The sequence below is a fragment of the Ursus maritimus genome, unplaced genomic scaffold (assembly GCF_017311325.1).
Source record: "Ursus maritimus isolate PB19 unplaced genomic scaffold, ASM1731132v1 scaffold_16, whole genome shotgun sequence".
Taxonomy (NCBI): domain Eukaryota; kingdom Metazoa; phylum Chordata; class Mammalia; order Carnivora; family Ursidae; genus Ursus; species Ursus maritimus.
The window spans coordinates 14,989,563-15,011,973 of record NW_024424008.1 but is presented as its reverse complement, the minus strand read 5'-3'; the positions used below and the strand labels follow the sequence as shown (position 1 = coordinate 15,011,973).

General features: G+C 33.2%; 1 protein-coding gene across 12 annotated transcripts in view; it reads left to right on the top strand.

Annotated features, from left to right (window-relative positions):
• The window catches only part of PICALM (phosphatidylinositol binding clathrin assembly protein), a 98,189-nt gene that overhangs the window by 46,878 nt on the left and 28,900 nt on the right, over positions 1–22,411 (top strand). For 5 of the 12 annotated variants that reach the window (XM_008704413.2, XM_008704411.2, XM_008704412.2 and 2 more), the window contains exons 6-13: positions 1,630–1,741; positions 3,475–3,581; positions 6,296–6,337; positions 8,564–8,649; positions 10,645–10,768; positions 11,037–11,173; positions 13,248–13,351; positions 18,735–18,884. In XM_008704413.2, the coding sequence (XP_008702635.1) occupies positions 1,630–1,741; positions 3,475–3,581; positions 6,296–6,337; positions 8,564–8,649; positions 10,645–10,768; positions 11,037–11,173; positions 13,248–13,351; positions 18,735–18,884 (862 nt within the window). The remainder of the gene's footprint in view (positions 1–1,629; positions 1,742–3,474; positions 3,582–6,295; positions 6,338–8,563; positions 8,650–10,644; positions 10,769–11,036; positions 11,174–13,247; positions 13,352–18,734; positions 18,885–22,411) is intronic. The other 7 variants (XM_008704419.2, XM_008704417.2, XM_008704418.2 and 4 more) reach the window with 2 other exon arrangements.

The window sequence follows — 22,411 nt, the reverse complement described above, 5'->3', positions numbered from 1 at the left end:
AAACATTCAATGAATGAATTCTATAGATGCTTCATAGACTAGAAGAGGTTATTGAACTATGGCTTACTGCCTGTTTTTATATGGCTTGTGAGCTAAGAATGATTTTTATATTTTTAAATGGTTGAAAATAATTTTAAAAGAAGCAATATTTTTGACAGGTGAAAATTATATGAAATTTCGATTCGGTTTCTGTAGTAGTAGTTTTATAATACAACCAGGCTCATTGGTTTGCATATTGTCTATGGATGCTTTTTTGATGTCATAACAGAGTTGAGTGTTGTGACAGAGACCATATGGCTTTCAAAATCTAAAATACTCACATTCAGGTCCTTTACAAAAAACGTTTTCTGATCTCTAGTGTGGAAGACATAGGGGATTGGTTAACTACGGAGCTTTATTTTGGTTTTCGTTAGAGAGAGGGTTCAACCACGAGACTTTTTTCACCTGTATTATGAATATTTTTATAACACTGTGTGTTCTTTTCAGTGTCTGTATTGTCCTTCATTGCATGTAACAATTTACCTGATCTTCCTGTTGGCAGAAATTTAGCGTTTTTCTGTTTGTTTTTTTTTTTTAATTCAGAAAATGGGAAAAAAACAGAGGGGGACATACTAAATATTATTTGTGTGTTAGTGTGTGTTATCTACACATTTATAAAGCTCTTTCTATAAGGTTAATGCCTAGAAAAAGAATTTGGTGGATCAAAGGACATAAACATTTAAATTTTTAATAAATATTGCTAACTTACAAAAGGATTAAGCCCAGTCATTTTTCAACAGCTGCCTTTCTTCATTCTTTTTGCACTGAGTAATAGCTTGGTTTTGATTATTTTGGTACTTCCTAGTCTGGTGCTGAAGAAAGGATAGTTCTAGTCTAATTTGATTATTTTAATTTACCTCCCAAGGTTGGTCTTTTCAACATGTTATGTGAATCGTCTCTCATTTGCTTTATTATTAGGATTCTCTGCAATGGAAACCTTGTTAGATATTTTGCAAGTATTTACCAGTTTGTTGTTTACTGTTCAGCTTTGTGCTTATGTTTTTCTATATCTAAAAACAAGTTAATTGGTTCATCCTTTTGATTCATTTCTTGAGATAAAACTAAAGGTATTTCTAGTACTCTTGGTAGACAAATAGGTGCTGGTTGTTTTGTTGCATCATAATTTCAGTAATAATAATATTCTTTGTGAGGTACTGTGCTGTTTACAATCAGTATATCATTTAATTTTCCCAGTAATCATATGAAATAGAAATATTATCATAGCCATTTTGAAGGTAAGTTTGTTTGTATTACTGGAAAAAGGTGTATTTAAAAAAAAATGTTTCTTCTACCTAGCTTAGCTTTGTGCCTTGGTGATTGCTAAAAATTTCAGAAGTTAAAGGGTTTTTTTATTCTTTGTGACTTATTTCTGAATTAAATTGAAAGTTACAGAATTTTTGTTTGCTTGTGCATGTATCTGAACTCTTTGACAGATTTTTGCACTATTTGGATGTAACTCTGATTGCAAGAAATAAATGTCTTTTTCTCTAATACATCTAAATATTTGAATTTACTGTGTTTTAATTTGAAGGAAGTTTTTGTCATTTAATATGTAAGATTAGCTCATCTTATTTTCTAATTTTTCCCCAGGTTAATAGTAATGAACTTACAAATGGGGTAATAAATGCTGCCTTCATGCTCCTCTTCAAAGATGCCATTAGACTGTTTGCAGCATACAATGAAGGAATTATTAACCTGTTGGGTAAATATTGCTATAGTTTGTTGTTGTTATTTTTTAAGATCTTATGTATTTGAGAGAGAGAGAGAGAGAGAGAGAGAGAGAAAGCATAGCCAGGGGTAGGAACAGAGGGAGAGGGAGAAGCAGACTCCCCGCTAAAAAGGGGAGCCCAGTGCAGGGCTCAATCCCAGGACCCTGGGATCGTAACCTGAGCTGAAGGCAGATGCTTAACCGACTGAACCACGCTGTCGTTAATAACATTTTATTTTTTTATCTTGTGTCCAATTGATAAATATTGTCTGAGTTGTTATTTAGAGCAGCCTAACCACTCATTGGGATATTCATTGATGATAACAATTTATTTGGAGAAAAGATTTTTATGCCTGATTATGTATGTTAAGTGATTAAGTACTTATTTTTACAACTAGAATGTTCGGCTGGATGAATTTTGTTTTTTTGATCTTTTTTTTTTTTTTTTTTGAGATTTACTTATTTTAGAGAGAGAGCTAGAGTCCGTGCGTGCACACACCCACACACATGCACATGCAAACGATGGGGAGGGGGTGGGCAGAGGAAGAGGGAGAGAGACAAACAATCCCCAAGCAGACTTCCCACTGAGTAGGGAGCCCTATGGTGGATCCATCCCAGGACCCTGAGATCATGACCTAGGCCAAAACCAAGAGCCAGCTGCTCAACTGACTGAACCACCCAGGTACCCCTAGATGAACTTTGTTTTTTAGATATATCTGTGGTTTTTTCCTGTCAGTTTTATTATTTTTAGAAATACAAAAATCCCCTTATAATTAAGTTGGAGTTTTTTCTCTCCCAGAAGAATCATTCTGCCTCACAATTTACTCCATAAAGAATTTTAATTATAAAATAGATATTCTAAGCCTAATTTTAAAAGTGATAATTATTTTAAATGCATTAAACATTTTTTAGAATGCGTTTATTTTTGAGGCATTTTAAGAATGTGTGTATTCAGTGTATATAGAATGCAGTTAATTTTGCCTGGAAATGATCATTTTTTTCTGTGGGACTTGGATGGAGTAGACAAGTTAACAGTCTGCAGAGAGTACCTAAGTATCAAGTGTCAGATATCAAATGCATTCACTCCATTGTACTTGTTCTCCCCTCCCCATTTAAAACATTTATTTAAGTTTGCTTTTTATAGGCTTATTCGCAAACTTATTTAGGAATGCTTTAATTTATGGAGATATGGAAAATTGGGCTTATTTCTTCACAAGTAAAAGATAGAAGGTTTTCTGCATAGTTTTGGGAGTCAGTCTAAACACCCTATGATTGGCATAAATGAAGCTCTTTATTGGTGTTCATATTATAAGTTTAAATGAGCTTTCCAAGTGACATTGGACATGGTAAAGTTGCCATCTTTGTTAATATGTTATTAGTAAGAATATTTGGGAGTAGAAGTTAGTGCTGTTTTAAATGGAGAAAAGTATAACATATGGTAACAAAAAATGCAGATTATTTTCAGGGAATTGTGAGGGAAGAAATACTATAGAACAAACTAGTAATATGGGAGAAGTCAAATGATTTTTCTGTTTTAATAAAATAGCATCTCTTGTTTAATTTGCTTTAAATGTCTAAGCTAATTTAACACTGATATTTTTCCTATAGGCTGAGTATGTTCTCTGAGACACCTATATGATCTCTTTGGAGCTATTACTTAATCCTTTTCCTTTTTCAGTGTTCTGTTTTGATGTGAATAAAAGCATTTTTACATTTACTTTTGGCAGAAAAATATTTTGATATGAAAAAGAACCAGTGCAAAGAAGGTCTCGACATCTATAAGAAGTTCCTGACTAGGATGACAAGAATCTCAGAGTTTCTCAAAGTTGCAGAGGTAAACTATCTTAAGCTGACTGTGTCTCTTAACTTGCTTTTTTTGTTAAGTGTAGATTTTAAAGAAATAAGGCATTATCCAAATGAAAGAAACATCTTAAATATAATGAAGCATATATTCAGTCATATCTATATGCTGTATTGAATTCTTTGTTGTGGTATGAATATGATGTGATATTGAATAAGATATATCCTGTATATTTAATTCAGTATTGATTATTGAAAGGTCATCTATTTGTAAATTATTATTTCTCTATAAAATCAAGTAGGTGGCACATAATGGTGGCAGAGATTTTTATGTTTGGCATTAGTGATGTATTTTAGCATATATATCCTGTTATGTGGTTGAGAATATTCAGTGTGAGTGCAAGTCTTTTACCTCTGGTGAGACTTGCAGCTAGTGTCGTAGTTCATAGTGTTTTGTATTATCATTGATTACGAAAACCATGAATGTAGGTTATAGGATAATTTTATAAATCTGTTTAAAAAATAATTTTCTGCATTTCTAGGAAAGTATTGTACTACTTTACTTAAATTGTTCTTCCTACTTTTTTTTTCATTACTCAGTCTAATATAATAATGGTGAATATAATTTAATTAGAAAATTTTCCTCAAAAGAGATTTTTTTCCTACAAGGAAGCACAGAATATTTTAAAACGTTAGTCTAAGCCAGCATTTTAATTTTTTAGTGAGCTCATTAGAATGATGAACTTTAAGATGATTCATAATAACATATCTGTATCAATCTACAGAAATTGTTCTTATTAGCCATCCACTGATAACCTCTCCACATTTTCTCCCCAAGATACCCAGAAAACATGTATGTTCCCTAGTGTGTTTTTAATTCTGCAGTGGGGTATTAAAAACTTGGGTGCTGGGGCGCCTGGGTGGCACAGCGGTTGAGCGTCTGCCTTCGGCTCAGGGCGTGATCCCGGCGTTGTGGGATCGAGCCCCACATCAGGCTCCTCTGCTATGAGCCTGCTTCTTCCTCTCCCACTCCCCCTGCTTGTGTTCCCTCTCTCGCTGGCTGTCTCTATCCTGTCGAATAAATAAATAAAATCTTTAAAAAAAAAAAAACAAAAAAAAAAACTTGGGTGCTTATGTCCTGAGTTTGAACCCTGATTTCAGCTATAACCTCTTGGTACAGGTGCTTAATCTTGGCATCCCGTGGTTTCCTCCTTTGTAAAAGGAGTTTGCAATAGTACTTACCTCACTGGGTTGTTGTAAAATTGCTTAGAACAGTATCTGACTTCTAGTTTGTGTCCTGAAGACATTTGCTATTATTTTGATTCTCCCCTACCTTGAGAAAGCACATACTGGAATGCAAATGAATGTCAATAATGGTCTTTTAAGGATAATTAATCTAATACATATTTTATAGGAATTTTATATTAATATTTATATTTTCTAATGAAAAGAAAGTAATCTATAACCTTCAGTTCAGAATCCAACAGATGTCCTATTTTGAGAACTTTTGCTCTAAGTGATTTTTTTTTTTCTGTATTGATGTATACAAAGGATTTTAACAGGTAGCTAAATGGTGTTTGGAAAAGCATAGTTCATTCATTCTGGCAAATAAAATACTTGAAGGATTTAATTGGTTTAGACAAAAATATTTTACTTTCAAGATGTTTAAACTGTTCAGAACATCTTATTGAAGAATTTATCTTTTGCCAGAAATCATAATAAAAATAATAAAAAGAATTTATCTTTTGTCAGAAATCATAATAATAATCATAATCATAATAAAAATAATAAAAAGCTAAATAAAACCCTGCTTTAAAAAAATAATTTTCTGGCATTCTCATATAGGCATTATCTTACTTGCACAGAGGTAACTCTCAAAGAGTGTTTGTTTTCCCTTTCTCTAACCTCTACCCATCACCAGTAGAGACGTCTTGCTAGGATAATTTTGGAAGATGACTAGTCTGTAATTGATCAGTTATATCAAAGTAGTTAATCTGGAACTACCAAGTTGGTGATTCTAGCTCCGTTACCATAGTGGTATTTCATTCTATAGCAGATGGAATAGGATAGAACAGGACAATGAGACCTTTGAAGAAAATAACTGTATGTTAGCTATTTTATGAAGTCTACTGAGGTTTATATTGGTTTAAAGTATCTCTCAAGGAGAAATCAATGTTTTTTTCCATTTCTTTTGGGTCAGTCATACACTAAAGCAACAGGAAAGTAGTTTATACTATGTTTCCAATAAATTCTTTAAATATTTTAAATATTTTAATTTGTTGACTTTCCCCTTTAGCCTCTTATATTCTTTGCATTTGATAGTTGTAGTTATTAACTTAAATTTTAAGCCTTCATTTACCTCCAGTTCTTCTGGTCTGGCATAAAATAGACCATCTGCTCCATATGATGTGAGTAATAAAATATTCTTTCAAAAGACTGTCTTTGGGCTTACTGATTATGACAGCGTAGCTTAAATAGGTGCTCAGAAGACTTGGGGATGGTCACTTAATAGTCTTAATTGAATTTCCAGCTCTACTTCTTCTTTTATAACTTTCAGAGCCATTAAAAACATCTAAGCCCTTGGAAATATTGAATGATACCTCTGGAGATTAAATATTTATCTGGTTTTAAAGATGTCTGTCTAGAATATTGTTCATAGTACTAGCCATAAATTTCATTTTGTAAATTTTATTTTTAATACTTTATTATAATTTTGTTTATTAAATACAATGCTTCTGCTTCTTACAGCAAGTTGGAATTGACAGAGGTGATATACCAGACCTTTCACAGGTAAGTATATTGCTATAATATCAATTCACTGTCTGCTATCTTTCACTGTATTGCTAGGTGTGAAGGGTACAAAGATGAATAATATGCAGCTCCTACTGTCGAGGAGATCAGTGTGATTTTTTTCTTGACAGATTTTAACATGATACATTGCTGGCTGTTGTTTTAACATTATGATCTCTTATCTCTTATGTTTGTGGAGCTAGCCACTACTATACCATTCCTTTAGTTCAAAGCCCAGTTTTAATTTAGGATTCTGTAGCATAGTAGCTAAATATCTAGACTTTCAGGTCAGATATACCTTAGACCATATGTTGGCTCCTGCTATATATCAGATATGTGATCTTAGGCAGGATATTTCTATTTCACTGTCTCAGGTTGTTCATTTGTAAAATGGATATAATACTAGTGTCTTCCTCATAGACTCAGGAATTACATACAAGGTAGCTAGCATGGTGCCTGTTGTGCTATAACAGCTTTTTAAATGTTAATCACTGTCAGCAACATTCTCATCATCATCTCTGACAAGAGCTCTTGGGAGACTTAGACATTTTGTTGAGATTATAACTCATGTGGTGCACATGTGTTCTCAGTTCAACATAGAAGTTAATGTTACAATCTAATATTTTTGGCTTTAATTGTTTTTCTACTGTTTCTTGTACTAAAGTAAGGTCTTGTATATAGAGAGAAAATGCAAAATGAAGGAAATTGTTCAAGTCATAATTGGTAGAGAGATTTAGATTCCTGTAATCCAGTAATTCTTTATCTCAAATCCTAAAGAATATTTGGGGCAAGTAAATGCCACTGATGCATTTGCTTCACTGAAAGAAATGAATAATTCCTTTTCAGCTCACTGAAAAGGTTTCCTTTTGAAAGTAATTAGCTCTTCATATTAAGATTTGATATATAGCCTTTAAAGGCCAGTCTTTGTTTTTTAAAACAAAATTGAGCTAAATATGATTTAACTGTAAACATTTGTGTTATCAGCACACCGTTTAATATATAGATCAGTTCCATCACCCCAGTTCTCAGGTCCTCTCTGGTCACTCCCTAGTCCTCTCCATAAATCACTGTTTTGATTTCTAATAGCACAATTTTATCAGATCTTAAGTGTAATGTAAATGGAATCAATGCAAGTATTTTTCTTGTATCTGGCTGCTTTTGCTCATCGTAGTGTTTTGAGCTCTGTCCATGTATTGAGTGTACTATTAATTCATTCCTCTTCATTGCTGAATAGTATTTCATTGTGTGACTTCACAATATTGTTTATCGATTTTCCAAATGATGAATTTTGGGATTATTTATAGTTTTTTACTATTGTAAATAAAGCTACTTAAAACATTCTTGGACAAGTCTTTTCTTGTGGAGATAGGTTTTTATGTCTCTTGGGTAGATAATTAGGAATGGAATTAGGTAGTTAAGCTAGGTGTATTTTTAATTTCATAAAAAAAAAATTCAGATCCTTTTTCAAGGTGGATGAATTTCGACGAACATTGTATAAGAGTTCCATTTGTCCCATATCTTCACCAGTGTTTGATGTTGCTAATCTTTAACTTTAGCCATTCTAGGGATGCCTGGATGGCTCAGTCATTTGGGCGTCTGCCTTCAGTTTGGGTCATGATCCTGGGGTCCTGGGATCGAGTCCCGCGTTGGGCTCCCTGCTCAGCAGGGGGTCTACTTCTCCTCCCTTTGCCCCCCCTGCTGCTCATGCTCTCTCTGTCTCTCTCAAATAAATAAATAAAATTTTAAAAAAACCTTTAGTCATTCTAGCAGGTAAAAATTATATCTCATTGTGATTTTAGTTTGCATTTTCTTGATGTTGGTCTCTAGTTTCATTTATCAATAACTATTCAGAAATAATGTTTGCACACTTTCAATTACTCAGCAAGTATTTATTAATTACAAGGAATGTGCCCAACAATATGTCTAGCTTTTATAAGTATGTTCTTAATTTAAAATTCAAGTAAGTTAAATATTAAAAGAATTAATTACTTACAGGAACCTCTTAATGTTTCATGTTTATATAGTCTCAGTTTTTATATTTTTGATTATGTTTATTAATACCCCTTGCTAGGTTGTGCTTATTTTTGGTAGCTAAAACTCCACTGTTACTAGTTCATGAGGAATATACCTGTGTGTTTTTGTTACTCTCATATGTTAGATGATACTTAATTTTTTTTGACCGGTGGCCTAATTATCATGAAAATCTTAATATTTGTACAATTTTAGGCCCCAAGCAGTCTTCTTGATGCTTTGGAACAACATTTAGCTTCCTTGGAAGGAAAGAAAATCAAAGATTCTACAGCTGCAAGCAGGTATGTTATTCTTTGTAGGGCAAAGAACAGGAGTGATGTTTCTGAGAGAGTTGATAAATCCAGCTTGCTTCCCCTTATCTTGAGTAATCTTTCATAAAATGGGCTTAATAGCATCTACTTCATACAGTTGCTGCCAAGGATTAAATGGGTTAATACATGTATATTCTTGGAATAGTTCCTGATCTTCAATAGATGTGAGCATCTCTTAAGATAAGAACACTAATCACATGGTTTGCAGTTGTATTTATAGTGTCAGTGTTTCTCTCAAAGGTGATAGTGCATTGGGGCACCTGGCTGGCTCAGTCAGAAGAGCATGTGACTCTTAATCTTGGGGGTTGTGAGTTCAAAACCTCACATGGGATGTAGAGATCACTTAAAATAAAACTTGAAAAAAATAATAAATTTAAAAAATAAATAAATAAAACTTTTTTTTAAAGAAGGTGATAATGCATTGATTCGTATGGTATCTTGTAATTATAAGATGCTTCTTTACAAATTTGATTAACCCCCACTATAGGCCGGTGAAATGTATGCAGTAGTAATTCTGGGACTCAAACCTATGATGTCTGACATCAGATTTCATCATCTTTCTCTAATGCCAATTCATGTAGTTGATTATTGACATATTTTAATCAGTCTGTTGGGCTTTGAGCTGATTTCCAAGACTAAAACCAATTAACCTACCAAATTGAAAAAAGCACAGGTCATCTCATATTGACTGTGTAACATGAGTTTTGTGTTGGGTAGTGACTTGAGTAATTCTCATGTTTTTTAATGATGATTATCTCTTAATAGCTTGAAAAAAATCTTGTGTAAAATATTTATAATGAGAACCTTCCTTCTCTTTAGACTTTTTGATTGTTTCAGAACTATCTTTTTTTTTGTGGCAACAAAATTTAAGTAATTTTTAAAGGAAAATGTTACTACTGGATTTTAGTACTTTTTCATTCACATTTGTTCTTTGAATTTCTGGTAGGTCTTTAGAAGCATAAGCCAAATTATATGGCTCACTTATTTGAGAAAGCAATGAAAAATATACCCAAGTAGTTCAGGTATATTGATTTAACCTCATACTTTTTTATCATAAAATTTGCTGGGTTTCTTGCATTTCTATCACAACTATATTATTTTTCCCTTGTCTTCTAAGTTGTATCTTTATAAGTTGCTTTTACATAAAATTTGAATAGTTTTGCCACTTCTATGCTTAGAGTAGAAATTAATGATGTTTGGTGTGTGATAAAAGGAAAATGAGTAAAAGGTCACTGAGGAGTAGTTCTTCAGGTTAGAACTCTTTATTACGTGTGTTTATGTTGCTTAGAATTGACACTTGGGAATTTAATGTTGTTGGGGTTTATGGTATGGATAAGGTTTTGAATATATAAGGGAAGGGAAGTGGCTTGCTGTGAATCTGCCAGCTAGAGATGATGCATTGTGCATGTGTGATATGTTTGAAAAGGAAATTCTAGGTTGGCAGGTGGACTGATGACTGAAATAAAATAGATCTTCCTTTGAAGGAACCTGTGGTCCTCTGAGAACATCATCTTTGGGTATTATTATAAGGGAAACATCTAGACACACATTATTTATCACTGGTACTCATATTTTAGTGTTCCTGTAGTAGTATTGCCAAAACCTAGGCTATCAATTAGCAGAGTAATTTCCTGTGAGAAAATACGTTTTATCCATCAGGCTTTTCCTGGGAGCATATGAGCTCTTTCCTAATTGCATTGGTTCCCTCCCTTGGGACTTGGAAGAAGCAGTGTCCCTTGATGTTATTGTGAACCCTTTCCAAAGTCTAACAATTTAAAAAGCAGTGAATGTTTGTATAAATTAGCTAATTGCTAATAATCCTATGGGTAGAGTATTTCATCTGAAGTACTGATTTTTACTCCATAAGGTAAGTTCATAATTGTAGTGCTTATCCATGGCCATGTTGCCAGACCATTTCATAACTAGGTTGCAGAAAGCCAAATTACCTTTGTCCAATTACTTTAGGGCAACAACACTTTCCAACGCAGTCTCTTCCCTGGCAAGTACTGGCCTGTCTCTAACCAAAGTGGATGAAAGGGAAAAGCAGGCAGCATTAGAGGAAGAACAGGCTCGCTTAAAAGCTTTAAAGGTAGGTGTTTGCATTCTCTGTATTCGGAAAAACAAGTGCAGGTGTTCATCAGGTAATTGGGACCTCTAAATAGACTAACAGTATTTCATGTATAGTTATCCAAATGGGGTGAAACTCAGTAGTTCAGTTTTTCATCCTGACATGGAATGGCTGATGAAACAGGGAATACCTTTCTGCTGTCAGAACAAAATTATAAAATACTTTATTTCCGAGGCCTTAAAACAAATCTGTTTTCTGGATTCCTTATGCTAGTTCCTTTTCTCAATAGGAACAGCGCCTAAAAGAACTTGCAAAGAAACCTCATACCTCTTTAACAACTGCAGCCTCTCCTGTGTCCACCTCAGCAGGGGGTATAATGACTGCACCAGCCATTGACATCTTTTCTACCCCTAGTTCTTCTAACAGGTAGGTGGAGGAGATAAAGATTACCTTTGAATACTTAGCTCTAAAGACAGATTTCTCATAGAAATGTTACAGAACTTCTCAGATTTAATTTATGGTTTTGTAGTCATAAATTCATACAAAGGAGGTGATAATAGATGGTGATAGTAGTATAATTAAGAGTTTATATTTTGCATATTTAGGAAATGAAAGATGGCTGAATTACAGATTTTTACTAATTGGAATGTAATGGGTTATCTCTGGGCAGATGTTTCACTTATGGATGTGGATATGTAATCTGTTTCACAGTATTCTTTCATTGGATATTAAATGTCTTTCATGTCTGTTCCCAGGTGTTAAACTCAGTGATTTGGAACAAAGTAAGAGTTTAGTTGCCAGGTTTCTGTGGCATTGAAGCCTACCAGACCAACTTCAGTAATCTTGTTGCGTAATTAAAGCTTAATAACAATGGAAATTAATATTATCAGGAAAATTAGGATAATTGACTTTTTAAAAATTTGTCCTATCTTTTTTACCTCAGAGTGGTTTAAAGTTTAAGTTGGAAGTCAGATTCTGATTTGAATCCTGGCTGTGTTATTTCTTTTTTCTTTCTTTTTTTTTTAACCTGTTTCCAAATAAGATCCATGGTATGGTACAGGTCAGTGGTTCTCAATCTTAGTAAGCATCAGAATCACCTGGAGAGTTTCTGAAGCCACAGATTTCTGAGTCTCACCCCCAGAGTTTCTGAGTCAGTAGGTATAGGGCGAGGCCCAAGATTTTTCATTTCTAGCAGACTCCCAGGTGGCTAGCATAGGATTTAGCACAATGCTTAATTAGCACATGGTAAATGCTCTGCAGAGAGGGGGGGGGGTTGTCTTTGATTTTGTTGTTGTTGTTTATTTTATTAACTCATTCTTAAAATGTCTTCCCTCCCACATACTGAGTCCTATCATAGCTCAGTGTAATTTTTACTCTTGCTGCCTTTTCCCTGAAGTCTTAAAAGATGCTTGTTGAATTTAGTTATTTTTCTTCCAGCTTTAATAATTATTTTTTTCTTGTTTATTTTTGTTTGTTTTTTTGTATGCTGCCTTTTTAGAATCCCTGATAAATAACATTGAACCCTTGAAGTGTCCCCACTTGGGGACCTTGGAAAGAAGTCTGTCTTAGGAGAGATAAATGGAAAGGATGTTGAATGTTTGAGAATTAAACTATTAGATAAAGAACTAATTTGGCCATGTTTTATTTCACTTAATACACTCAAGGTTTTTACCTATTTAATTGTAATTGAGGGCAAATCTTACAGCCTGTTATAGAATGCTTATTGCCTATTATGTTTTTTTCCTTAAGGCACTAAATGCATTTGTATTTTTACTTACCTATCAAAACTATGTTTTACGTCTAAAAGATGTTTTGTTTTTGAGTAAGTTAAAAATGATCTGTGCTATAGTACACACAGTGCTTCAATTCATAGAAACTCTGGGATCTTTTTTTGAGTTGTTATTCCTTAATCACACAAAAGTCTTACATATTGTGTAGGTTCCCCTGGAGTTGTGTAATAGGGGGACTCTTTTGTAAGTGTACATCATATACGCATGTATAATTTCTTCCTGTATTGTTGGTATATTTGGATATTGAAGCAATAGAAGTGAGGTTAACAGGTATTTTATTTTGCTAAGTGTATTAGTATTACAAATGTAATTGAAGTTCTTTGAGGATTAAAAGTAAGAAAAAAATTTCCTTAGAAAAATTAAAATTGCCAGGATGTTTCTTATTTCAGAATCATGTTGTTTAGGTTCATTTCAGTAAGGAAATCAGTATTTTCCGGGGGGAGTCACTGATCCTCTCCAGAAGGGCTATAATTACTTGAATCCTATCTAAACTTAAAATATGGTACTTGAGTTTTTTTTCCCAAATCTCCTTAGAAGTATACTGTTATAAATAAAAATATGCTGTTTTATATATATATTTGAGGTTTACATTATTGGGGCGTTTTTCTCACTTTTAATGTTTTTATTTACTGGGCAGGGGAGAGGGAGTAGCTGATATAGCAACGTTTACCTATAAATAAGTAAATCATCTTTTCAAAATATTTTCCTAGCACATCAAAGCTACCAAATGATCTGCTTGATTTGCAACAGCCAACTTTTCACCCACCTGTACTTCCTATGTCAACTGCTTCTCAGGTAGCAAGTACATGGGGAGGTAAGCATTAATGAATTCTGCTTTATATGTTGTATAGGCCGCTCGCCTTGCCGTTCTGTAGTGTTTCACTTAATTTGTGTAGTTTTTGGTTACACTTGATATGTGAGAACTTGAAAAATATTACAATGGCAGTAAGGTCAGTTTGTTCCTTGAAGATATTTTCATGTATTTGTAAATGTGATTTTAGAATTTCTGTTCAATTAAGTTATGAAATGAAGTTTTAATGAAAGTGAAGAAAGACCTAGTATATGTTGAAGTATGAAATCATTCTTTCAGTGTTGAATTATCTATTCCATAATCAGAAAATGCCTAAGGGTTATTTTGTTTTTGGTGTAGGAAAAAAGTGACTTAGGAAGAAAGAAAACTCCTGTCATATGATAAGGTTCTAATAAAACTCACATGGTGTTACCAAACAGTGAACGATGTTCTGACTGGAAATGTCATGACACTCTTTATGCTACTTGTATTTAAAACTTGTATTTACTTCAAACCTATAAGATTTTGGTATTCAGAGAATTTTCCCCTAATAGCAACAGGAATGTTCGCTGTCCCGGAGTAGTTATTGATCTTAGGGTGACTTTATCATGATCATTGACCTGGCATCTTCGAAGGATTGAACCTAGTCCATGTCAATTTTTAAGCAGTTTTGCTTAGACATATGGTATGTTTTCAAATTATTTCATTTGGTTGGTTCTAGTGCTTCTGTTTGTTTGTATGTATGTAAGTATTATTTTACAAACACTCAAACATTATTTGGGAGTAAAAGGGGAGATATTCTGAGCAAGGATACTGTCTACAGAACAATAGATAATGGCAGGCTACCTTGAAGGTTTTCATTGGCTCACATGTAAAATCTGAATTGATCAGCATACCTCTCATAGCAAGATAAATAAATTGTTATAGAGAATTTTTATGTTAATATGAATTAGACTTCTTTCATCTATATTTTAATGATTTGGGTTTTAAGAACTTTTTTCCATATTTTTTATAGTTCTTAAGTCTCTAGTGTATAGAGTGCAGTCTGTGTGAGGGCAGGAGTTTTTAAGTATTTCGTTCAGTGCTATATTATCATTGCCTAGGACACTTTTTTTTCTTTTTTTCTTTTTTTTTTAAGATTTATTTATTTGAGAGACAGAGCGACAGAGAGCATGAGCAGGGGGAGAGGCAGATGGAGAGGAAGAGGCAGACTTCCCCTGTGAGCAGGGAGCCCGATGCAGGGCTCTATCCCAGGACCCTGTGATCATGACCTGAGCCGAAGGCAGCCCCTTAACCGACTGAGCCACCCAGGCGCCCCTACATAGGACACTTCTTGATTTTTAATAAGTTTGTTGAATGAGTGGATGTTTTCTTTTTTTCTGGACAGGTTATTTCTGGTTCAAGATTTGGCAGGGAACAGGAATAGTGAAACACTAAAACACTAGATTTCTTGTGAAATAGTGAAACACAAACACTAGACTAATCTTGTGAGCCATGACTTTATTAAAAAAAACAATTTAGAAGATTAGTTTAATTTAGCTAAATCTTAAGATCTCAGAGTTGGTTTCTAAAACCGATAAGCTAGTTTAAAGTCAATAAATATTTTAAAATTATTTATCTGGATGAAATGTAGACAGTAAATTAAGGTTAAGAAAGTAATTTTTTAAGATCCTAATGATAGTCCTAATTTTAGAATTTTTAATCTGACAAAATTTACATGCTTATTTTCTGCTCAGTGTGAATTGTTTTAGAAGTTTAGTAGAATTGACATGACCATGTAAGCAGTTTTAGCTTGCTTCCCCCCCCTTTAAAAAAAAAAAAAAAAGCTCAAGTAGTTGTTTTTCTAAAGTTAAGGCTGAAAGTTGTTTTTCTAAATAGATGAGAAATTTTACAAAAGTCTTAGAACTAAGAAATTGAACTGTGAAGTTTTTTTTGGACACCATATATAGTTAATTCTGATAATAACAAGTTAAAGTTTCGGCTTGGGATTATTGAACTCATATGAAGGCAGATAGACTATTACTGTGGGAGAATAATTTTCAAGTAATTTCAGCCTGTAAGAGTTGTTCAATGTCCTGTTAGAAGAAATCATTTCATAGCAGTCTGTGGGTGAATATATGTTGGAATATACTTAATCATGTTTTGTTTTGCTGTTTTAGGTTATTTTTCTCTTGGTACTATTTTCATCAAAATTTCTTTCATATTTTAACATTAGGCTTGCTATGTACAAGTGAGACCGTTAAAAGTATTAAGAATACAAATCAAGTACAGTGGGAACAGAGGCTATAGCAATTGACCATTATTTTTCCAAAAGCTTATCATTATATATGAGGAAAGGACAGTAATGTTTACTATGAGCCTTTAAACCTAAGAATTAAATCTTGTCTTGACTTTCGTATAAAGATGTTTGGTTTCTGAGCTGGTGATAATTTCAGAGTTTTGACTTTTGCATAATGGGATAGCTGAAGAGTGTTTTAAGTCAAGAACTTTGAATACTTCCTAAATCAGCCAGTGTATTTTTATATCCAGGACATTCAGATTAAGATTTTTTACTTAATTCTTGAAATTAAAGTTAGACTGAGATAAATAAATAAAAAGTTTTGATCCTAACAATAACATGTAAAAGTTTTTTGAAATTTACCATTTACCTAAACATTGGAAATATGTAATATTTTTACATCATGCTGCTTTTATAGCATGTGGCAAACCAAAGGTATGATTTTTTGATACTCCTAAAATCTTATTCTGTGTTTGTCTTGCTTTCATATGCTAAAATGGTTTTTAATAGCAGAGTTGGTATTTTTTAAAACAGATTTGGTATTAATTTGGTTCGTGTCGTAAGCACGACAGAGATGCTGTGTATTCCCAGTCACAGATAAGTTAGTGATGTTGAATTAAAGGGAAGTAAGTTTTGAATGTTTATATAAAAGGCATTTAAGATCCCACCTAAAAATGAACATGAAAGAGAGAACACAAGCTCTTCTGTTCCCCTCATTGCATTATTAATGAGACTTTGATTTTTCAAGAAATGGTCTGGAGTCTGAACAAGCACTTGGTGTTGAATACTAATATGTGAGAAGATTTAAGTTTATATCACCTTTAAAACTTTGTGTTATAGCCAGTCTAAAAATGAACAATATTATCAGCTCAGTACACTGATGTGTATCTTAAGCTAGAATTCAAAATTTAATTCCGGCAAAAAAGAATTATCCATTCTAAAGTTTAATTTGCTTTACTCTCAGCCGGCATGTAACACACAGTGCTTTATGAAAAACTCATTTGTGTCAATGTAGGTATCTAGTATTTAGGACCTTAACATAATAAATTTTTGGATAATTGCTCTTTGACTATTATACCATTAAATTAAACTTTCAAGTGAATAATGATAAAAATAATGGGAAAAAAACAATTTTTAAAAAGTTTAAGGAAGTTAGAGTAGTTACCAGTCTCGGGAATAAAGTTTAAGTTGGGATAGCTGAAATGTTATTTTTTTTTATCTTAATGAATTTGTTTTTATTATTGATAGTATAGTATCCACTAACAAATTAACATCATCTAGGTTATTTAATATTTTGTAAAGTAGATTAAGAACTGTTTTTCTTATTGTCTAATCTACCTAAATACAGATGCTCTTGCGTATTTCTGCATATTCTTCTCTAGGATGTTTCATATAATAGAAAATGATTGATAATAAGTACTTAGGTAAAACTTAATCATTCATCAGAGCAGCAGATAACTAACGACTTCTCCCAAACATGTCTTTTCTCGTAAACTAATAGATCTGTAATAGAAAAATGTGTTTTTTCAAATTACTTCTCTCATGGCTTCTTCTGCATGGAAAAATAGAGATGTTTTGGGTGTATATATAATGTACTTTAAAAACTTCATGCCACTATTCAGTATTTTAAAATAGTACTTCCAACGAATTGATCAACTCTCAACAATGCATGTCCTTCTTTACACAGAAAGGAGTTGGAGTGGTCATCATTACAGTTTTATTTCAGTACAGAAAACCTTCTTCTTGTATCTGTTTTCTACTTCTTATTTTTCAATTACTTTTTTGGATTCTTTTTCCCTGTTGTTCCATTTATTGAGGAGTGAAAGTATGGGAAAGGTGTTAAACATGTTCATTTTAGTTTGAATACTATTATCAGTGAATTTTGATACTAATTTGTAGGACTTTATTTTTGGGTGTGAATTGATGTTCCATAGGAATGCTTAATTCCTAGAAAAGGTCCTGTGTGATAGAAAAATTAAAGTGTTTTAAACTTTAATCTTTTTTAAAAAGATTCTGTATGAGCCAATGACCTCAATATTTTCTTGATATTTTCCTTTTTTAAATAGTTGTAGGGTTTGTGACGCACGTGCTTTGAATTTATTGACTTTAGGGGAAAGTGTGTTGTAGTGAATGAGCTGGTGTTTTTTGTGTTCTTATTATTTAATCATACAGTCTTTGAGTAAAGTACAGTGCTTAATACTATATTGTTAAGTGAGCATCACAAACTAAACTAGGCAAGAACAGGCTGCTGGTTAAAACTACAGAACATAGAGGTTAGGAGTGTTTTTGCTGCTAACGATGAATGGCTTTCAGTCATTAGAATGATGATTATCTTGAATGAGCTATAGTTACAGTAAATATCTGATTCTAAAATAACTGTAGAGGTAGGATTTGATAATAATACACATTCAGTACCATCCTAATATGGAATGGTACTTTTATTATTCCTTTAGCAAATCATTTAAAGCCTTATTTGGCTTTACAATTCTTAACTGGACCTTCAGAGTGGTTCCAAGTCTACTAAATGGCCACTAGTCTTTGTCTCTGTTCTTAATTTTTCTAAAATTCCTTTCCTGATTCTAAATCATTAGACCTTTTCTTCATCTTAATTTTTTTTATTTCCTACCTCTGAACCTATATAAGACTTACCCCCCCTTGTTAGAAATAGTCCTTAACCCCTAATTCTCTTTGTTTTTTGAAATTTTACTTATTTCACACACATAATATTGGTTGTTTATATCTGTTACTTGAATAAACATAGCTATGCCATGAAAGCCAGTACATTCCCACGTAGGGTGAGGAACATGGTCCAGGGTGGGCGGCTCTTTTATAGATGTATTTTGGTTATTCTCTTTTTTACCTTACTTTTGGCTTCCTGATGTTGGAGAGCAGATCTATCCTTAGTATGCTACAGATGTTGATTGGACACATAAATGTTTCTTCTGAGGATTCATTTTAAAAGATGTTAAAGGTAGTTCTTCCATCTTGATGATGATGATTAGGTATTTTGCACTTAAGATTAATAAACAATATAGCTGCTACTTTTCACTTTGCATCTTTTGACTAATTACAATACTAATTAATTTACTTCCTTTCTTCATTTTGCTGTAATGCACTTGGACTGCACAGATCCTTTCTCTGCTACTGTAGATGCTGTTGATGATGCCATTCCAAGCTTAAATCCTTTCCTCACAAAAAGTAGTGGTGATGTTCACCTTCCCATTTCTTCAGATGTATCCACTTTTACTACTAGGACACCTACTCATGAAATGTTTGTTGGTAAAGTACCATTTAACCTTTCTTTCCAATTAATGTTTATACTGCCTAAGTATTTTTTACGTATTCATTAATTATTTTTAAGGCACTGCAATAATTATTTTGGATTTTAATATCAAATTTTAAACTAAATAGCAATAATGTAGTGACATTTTTAAATTAGCATCCCTAATTTTATTTAATCCAAGTTTTTAGGAAAGAAAATTTCCTTTGAAGTTGTGGTTGGTTTTTTATTTTTATTTTATTTTATTTTATTTTTAGTGTTTTGTTCTCTATCGTATTATAGTGTGATAATCAAGCTGTGTAGCATCATATGCCACATTTTCCTCCCACCTTTTGTTTATTAATTCAGAGAGTTGGTTATAGGTTAACATCTCTTAAACTTACTGACATGTATGTGCTTATATCTTTCCCTCTGAGGTTTGAAAGGGGGTGGTTATCACTCTCAGTAGCTATGTTCATTTTCTTTTTTAACTGTGAATAGTAAAATTTTAGATTGTCTCAAATCCGTTACATACCCTCTGTCCCATTTTTAAGGGTTTCACTTCGTTGTTAGCCTGGAGATAAATGACACGTAGGAAATGAAAACTCAACTAAATCGCCTTTAGTTGTGGCATAAAAATCTTTAAAAAGGTAAAATTTCACTTCATAGTTATACAAGGAAATTTAAGTTTTTGCGTATATACTAACCTGAATTTAACATTTTTGAATCTGCTGAAAAGCTGCTAAATAGCACCCCTTAAAAGATGGTAAAACTGCTTTTATTCAATTTGGAGAAACAGCTTTTAAGGTGATGCAAATTTAAATCTTTGTTAAAGCAGCATGCAGAAAGGCATATGTGTACCCTAAATAGATCATGTGGCCACATTCTGAACATTATGTTCGATACATCTGAGGGGGTGGGAGAGAGGTGACTAGAAAAGAGTAGTTGGAGATTTGAGAAAGTTCCAAGGCAGGTGCTGTTGTTATATATAACTAGTCTCATAGCTCCAAATTGTAATAATTAATTGCAGGCATTCCTTCATGTCATTGTAACACATTACAAATTAAATAAAAAGTGGTCGAAACTAAGTTTCATATTTTGCTGCTCTTTAGAAAATTTGTGAAATGCTGTACTTATTTGCTGGGTAGTAAAGGGTTATTCGAGTTATCCTTGGAATGTGGTTTTCTAATAAGTTTGTGTTTTCTTTATACTTATTGAATAAGAAGTAGTATATATTTAGTGGGTATGGCTTCTTGTGTCTTTTTAAGTGAGTTGCTTTAATTTGGGGAATGAAACAGATATGTCTTTACTTGGGGCTTATAATTTCCATCTTTTAGGTCAAAGCAGTGCGTGTGCTCAAGTATGTCAATCTTCTGTTCACCCCAGAGGGACAGAATGGAGGGCAGTAACCTTAGCCATAGCTATTTCACATTGAAACAGAAGTAGAGTAAAAATATAAAAAACCATTGTGAGAGAGTTAATTATTAAGCTTTTCAAGGAAAGCCTGTAACAAAAGGAATATACTAAAAATGTCATTTTCCTAATGTCTTTTAAGTTTAAGGCCTGTGGGTTGGGGCAAGAGGAAGTTCAAAAAGCAAAGAAAGTTAGTAAAGTTAATGGCCATATATGCCAAGGTAAGTAGGTGCATTTGAAGATTAAAATCATAGAATTGGTGTTTTTAGGCTTGCGAGGACCTCCAGAGAATATTTAGTCAAGTTCTCAACTCTCATATTGGTAATAGAATTGCTACCATTTTTATGGATGGATCACCTGAATCTGAGAAAAGTTAGTATACTGAGACAACCCAGCCAATAGGAGCAAAAGCTTGAAGCAGGAGTCTGGCAACTTTGCTTTACAGTGCCCTTTCCTTATGGAAGTGTAGACTTTATTTAAACTCTTATATTCTTTGAGTGTAAATAGTATAAATGAAAGTACAAATTATACTTTTTTTTAAAAAAAAAATCACATCTGCCAAGTTTTGTCATTAGCGAAAACTTACTGTTGAGTACTTAACGTTTTTGTAAAAGTGAGTACAGAATGGCAAAATAAAAACCACTCATGTCAACTTAGGCATTAGTCTAGAACAAGGATCAGCAAACCTTTTCTTTTTTTTTTTTTTTTTTTTTTTTTAAAGATTTTATTTATTTATGTGACAGAGAGACAGCCAGCGAGAGAGGGAACAGAGCAGGCGAGTGAGAGAGGAAGAAGCAGGCTCCCAGCAGAGGAGCCCGATGTGGGACTCGATCCCGGAACGCCGGGATCAGCCCTGAGCCAAAGGCAGACGCTTTAACGACTGCGCTACCCAGGCGCCCCTCAGCAAACCTTTTCTTAAAGGGTCAGATTGTAAATATTTTTGGCTCATGAGCCACACAGTCTCTCTTGCAGCTACCAGCTTTGGCATTATAGCATGAAGATAGCCATAGACAATACATAAGTATGCATTTGGCTGTGTTCCAATAAAACTTTATTTATGAAGACATGCAGCTATAGTTTGCTAATGTCTGTCCTAAGAGGCTTTCTAATAAGCCTTTTAAGCCACATTAAAAGTTCTTGAGAAGTAGGGTTGTGTAATAAAAATTCCAATGATTTCTTACTCAAAGTATTAAGAGCATGAATGGACCACCCAAGGTATTATCATTCCTAGAGCTGTGTTGTCTAATTAGCCACTAGCCATTGTCATTTAAACTAATTACAACTAAATGTTAAATAAAACTAAATGTTTAGTTCCTTAGTTGTACTAGCCACATTTCTGTTGCTCAATGGCACATGTGACTAGTGGCTACCATATTGGACAGAGCAGATTTATAAAAAACACTGCTGTTACTAGAAATTTTTTGGATGGTGCTTCTCTAGAACAGTGGTCAGCAAACTTTTTGTGTAAAAAGCTAGATAGTAAATATTTCAGACTTCACAGGATATATAAGATCTCTGTTGTTATATTCTTCTTTTATTATCTTTCATTTTTTAAAACAACCTTTTAAAAATGTAAAAACGATTTTTAGCTCACATGGCCATATAAAAATAGGCCTCTGGCTGTAATTTGCCAACCTCTGCTCTATAGGATTAAGAACAACCCAGAAAAATCAAAGAGCAGCTACATAGACATTGATCTGATGATGTGAACCTCAGTGTACAAAGTAGCCTGTCCTCATTAAAGCAATTATAAGTCAAGAAGAGTCAGTTGTGGTCCCAGCTATGCCATGTCTGTGACCTTGTTCAGGCCTAAAAAGAAAACATCTGTAAAAGAAAACATCAGAAAACATGTTAATACTGACTAAAAAGCCAACTGCTGCTTATTTCTTTAAGGAAATACATGTTGGTTATTTTTAAAATTTTGTTGTGAATATATTTTAAATAGAATATTCCCAATGGAGAATTAAGTGCTTTTTTAATATGTAAGTTGTAATTTGAAGAACACTCAGAGCTTGGACTCTCCTGTTTTTGTTTTTGTTTTGTTTGTTCGTTTAATTACTCCATTCCACTCTTAACTGTTCCTCCTCATTTTTCTCTTTTCCTTTTTGTCTGTCCTTCCCCCCCCCCCCCCCCT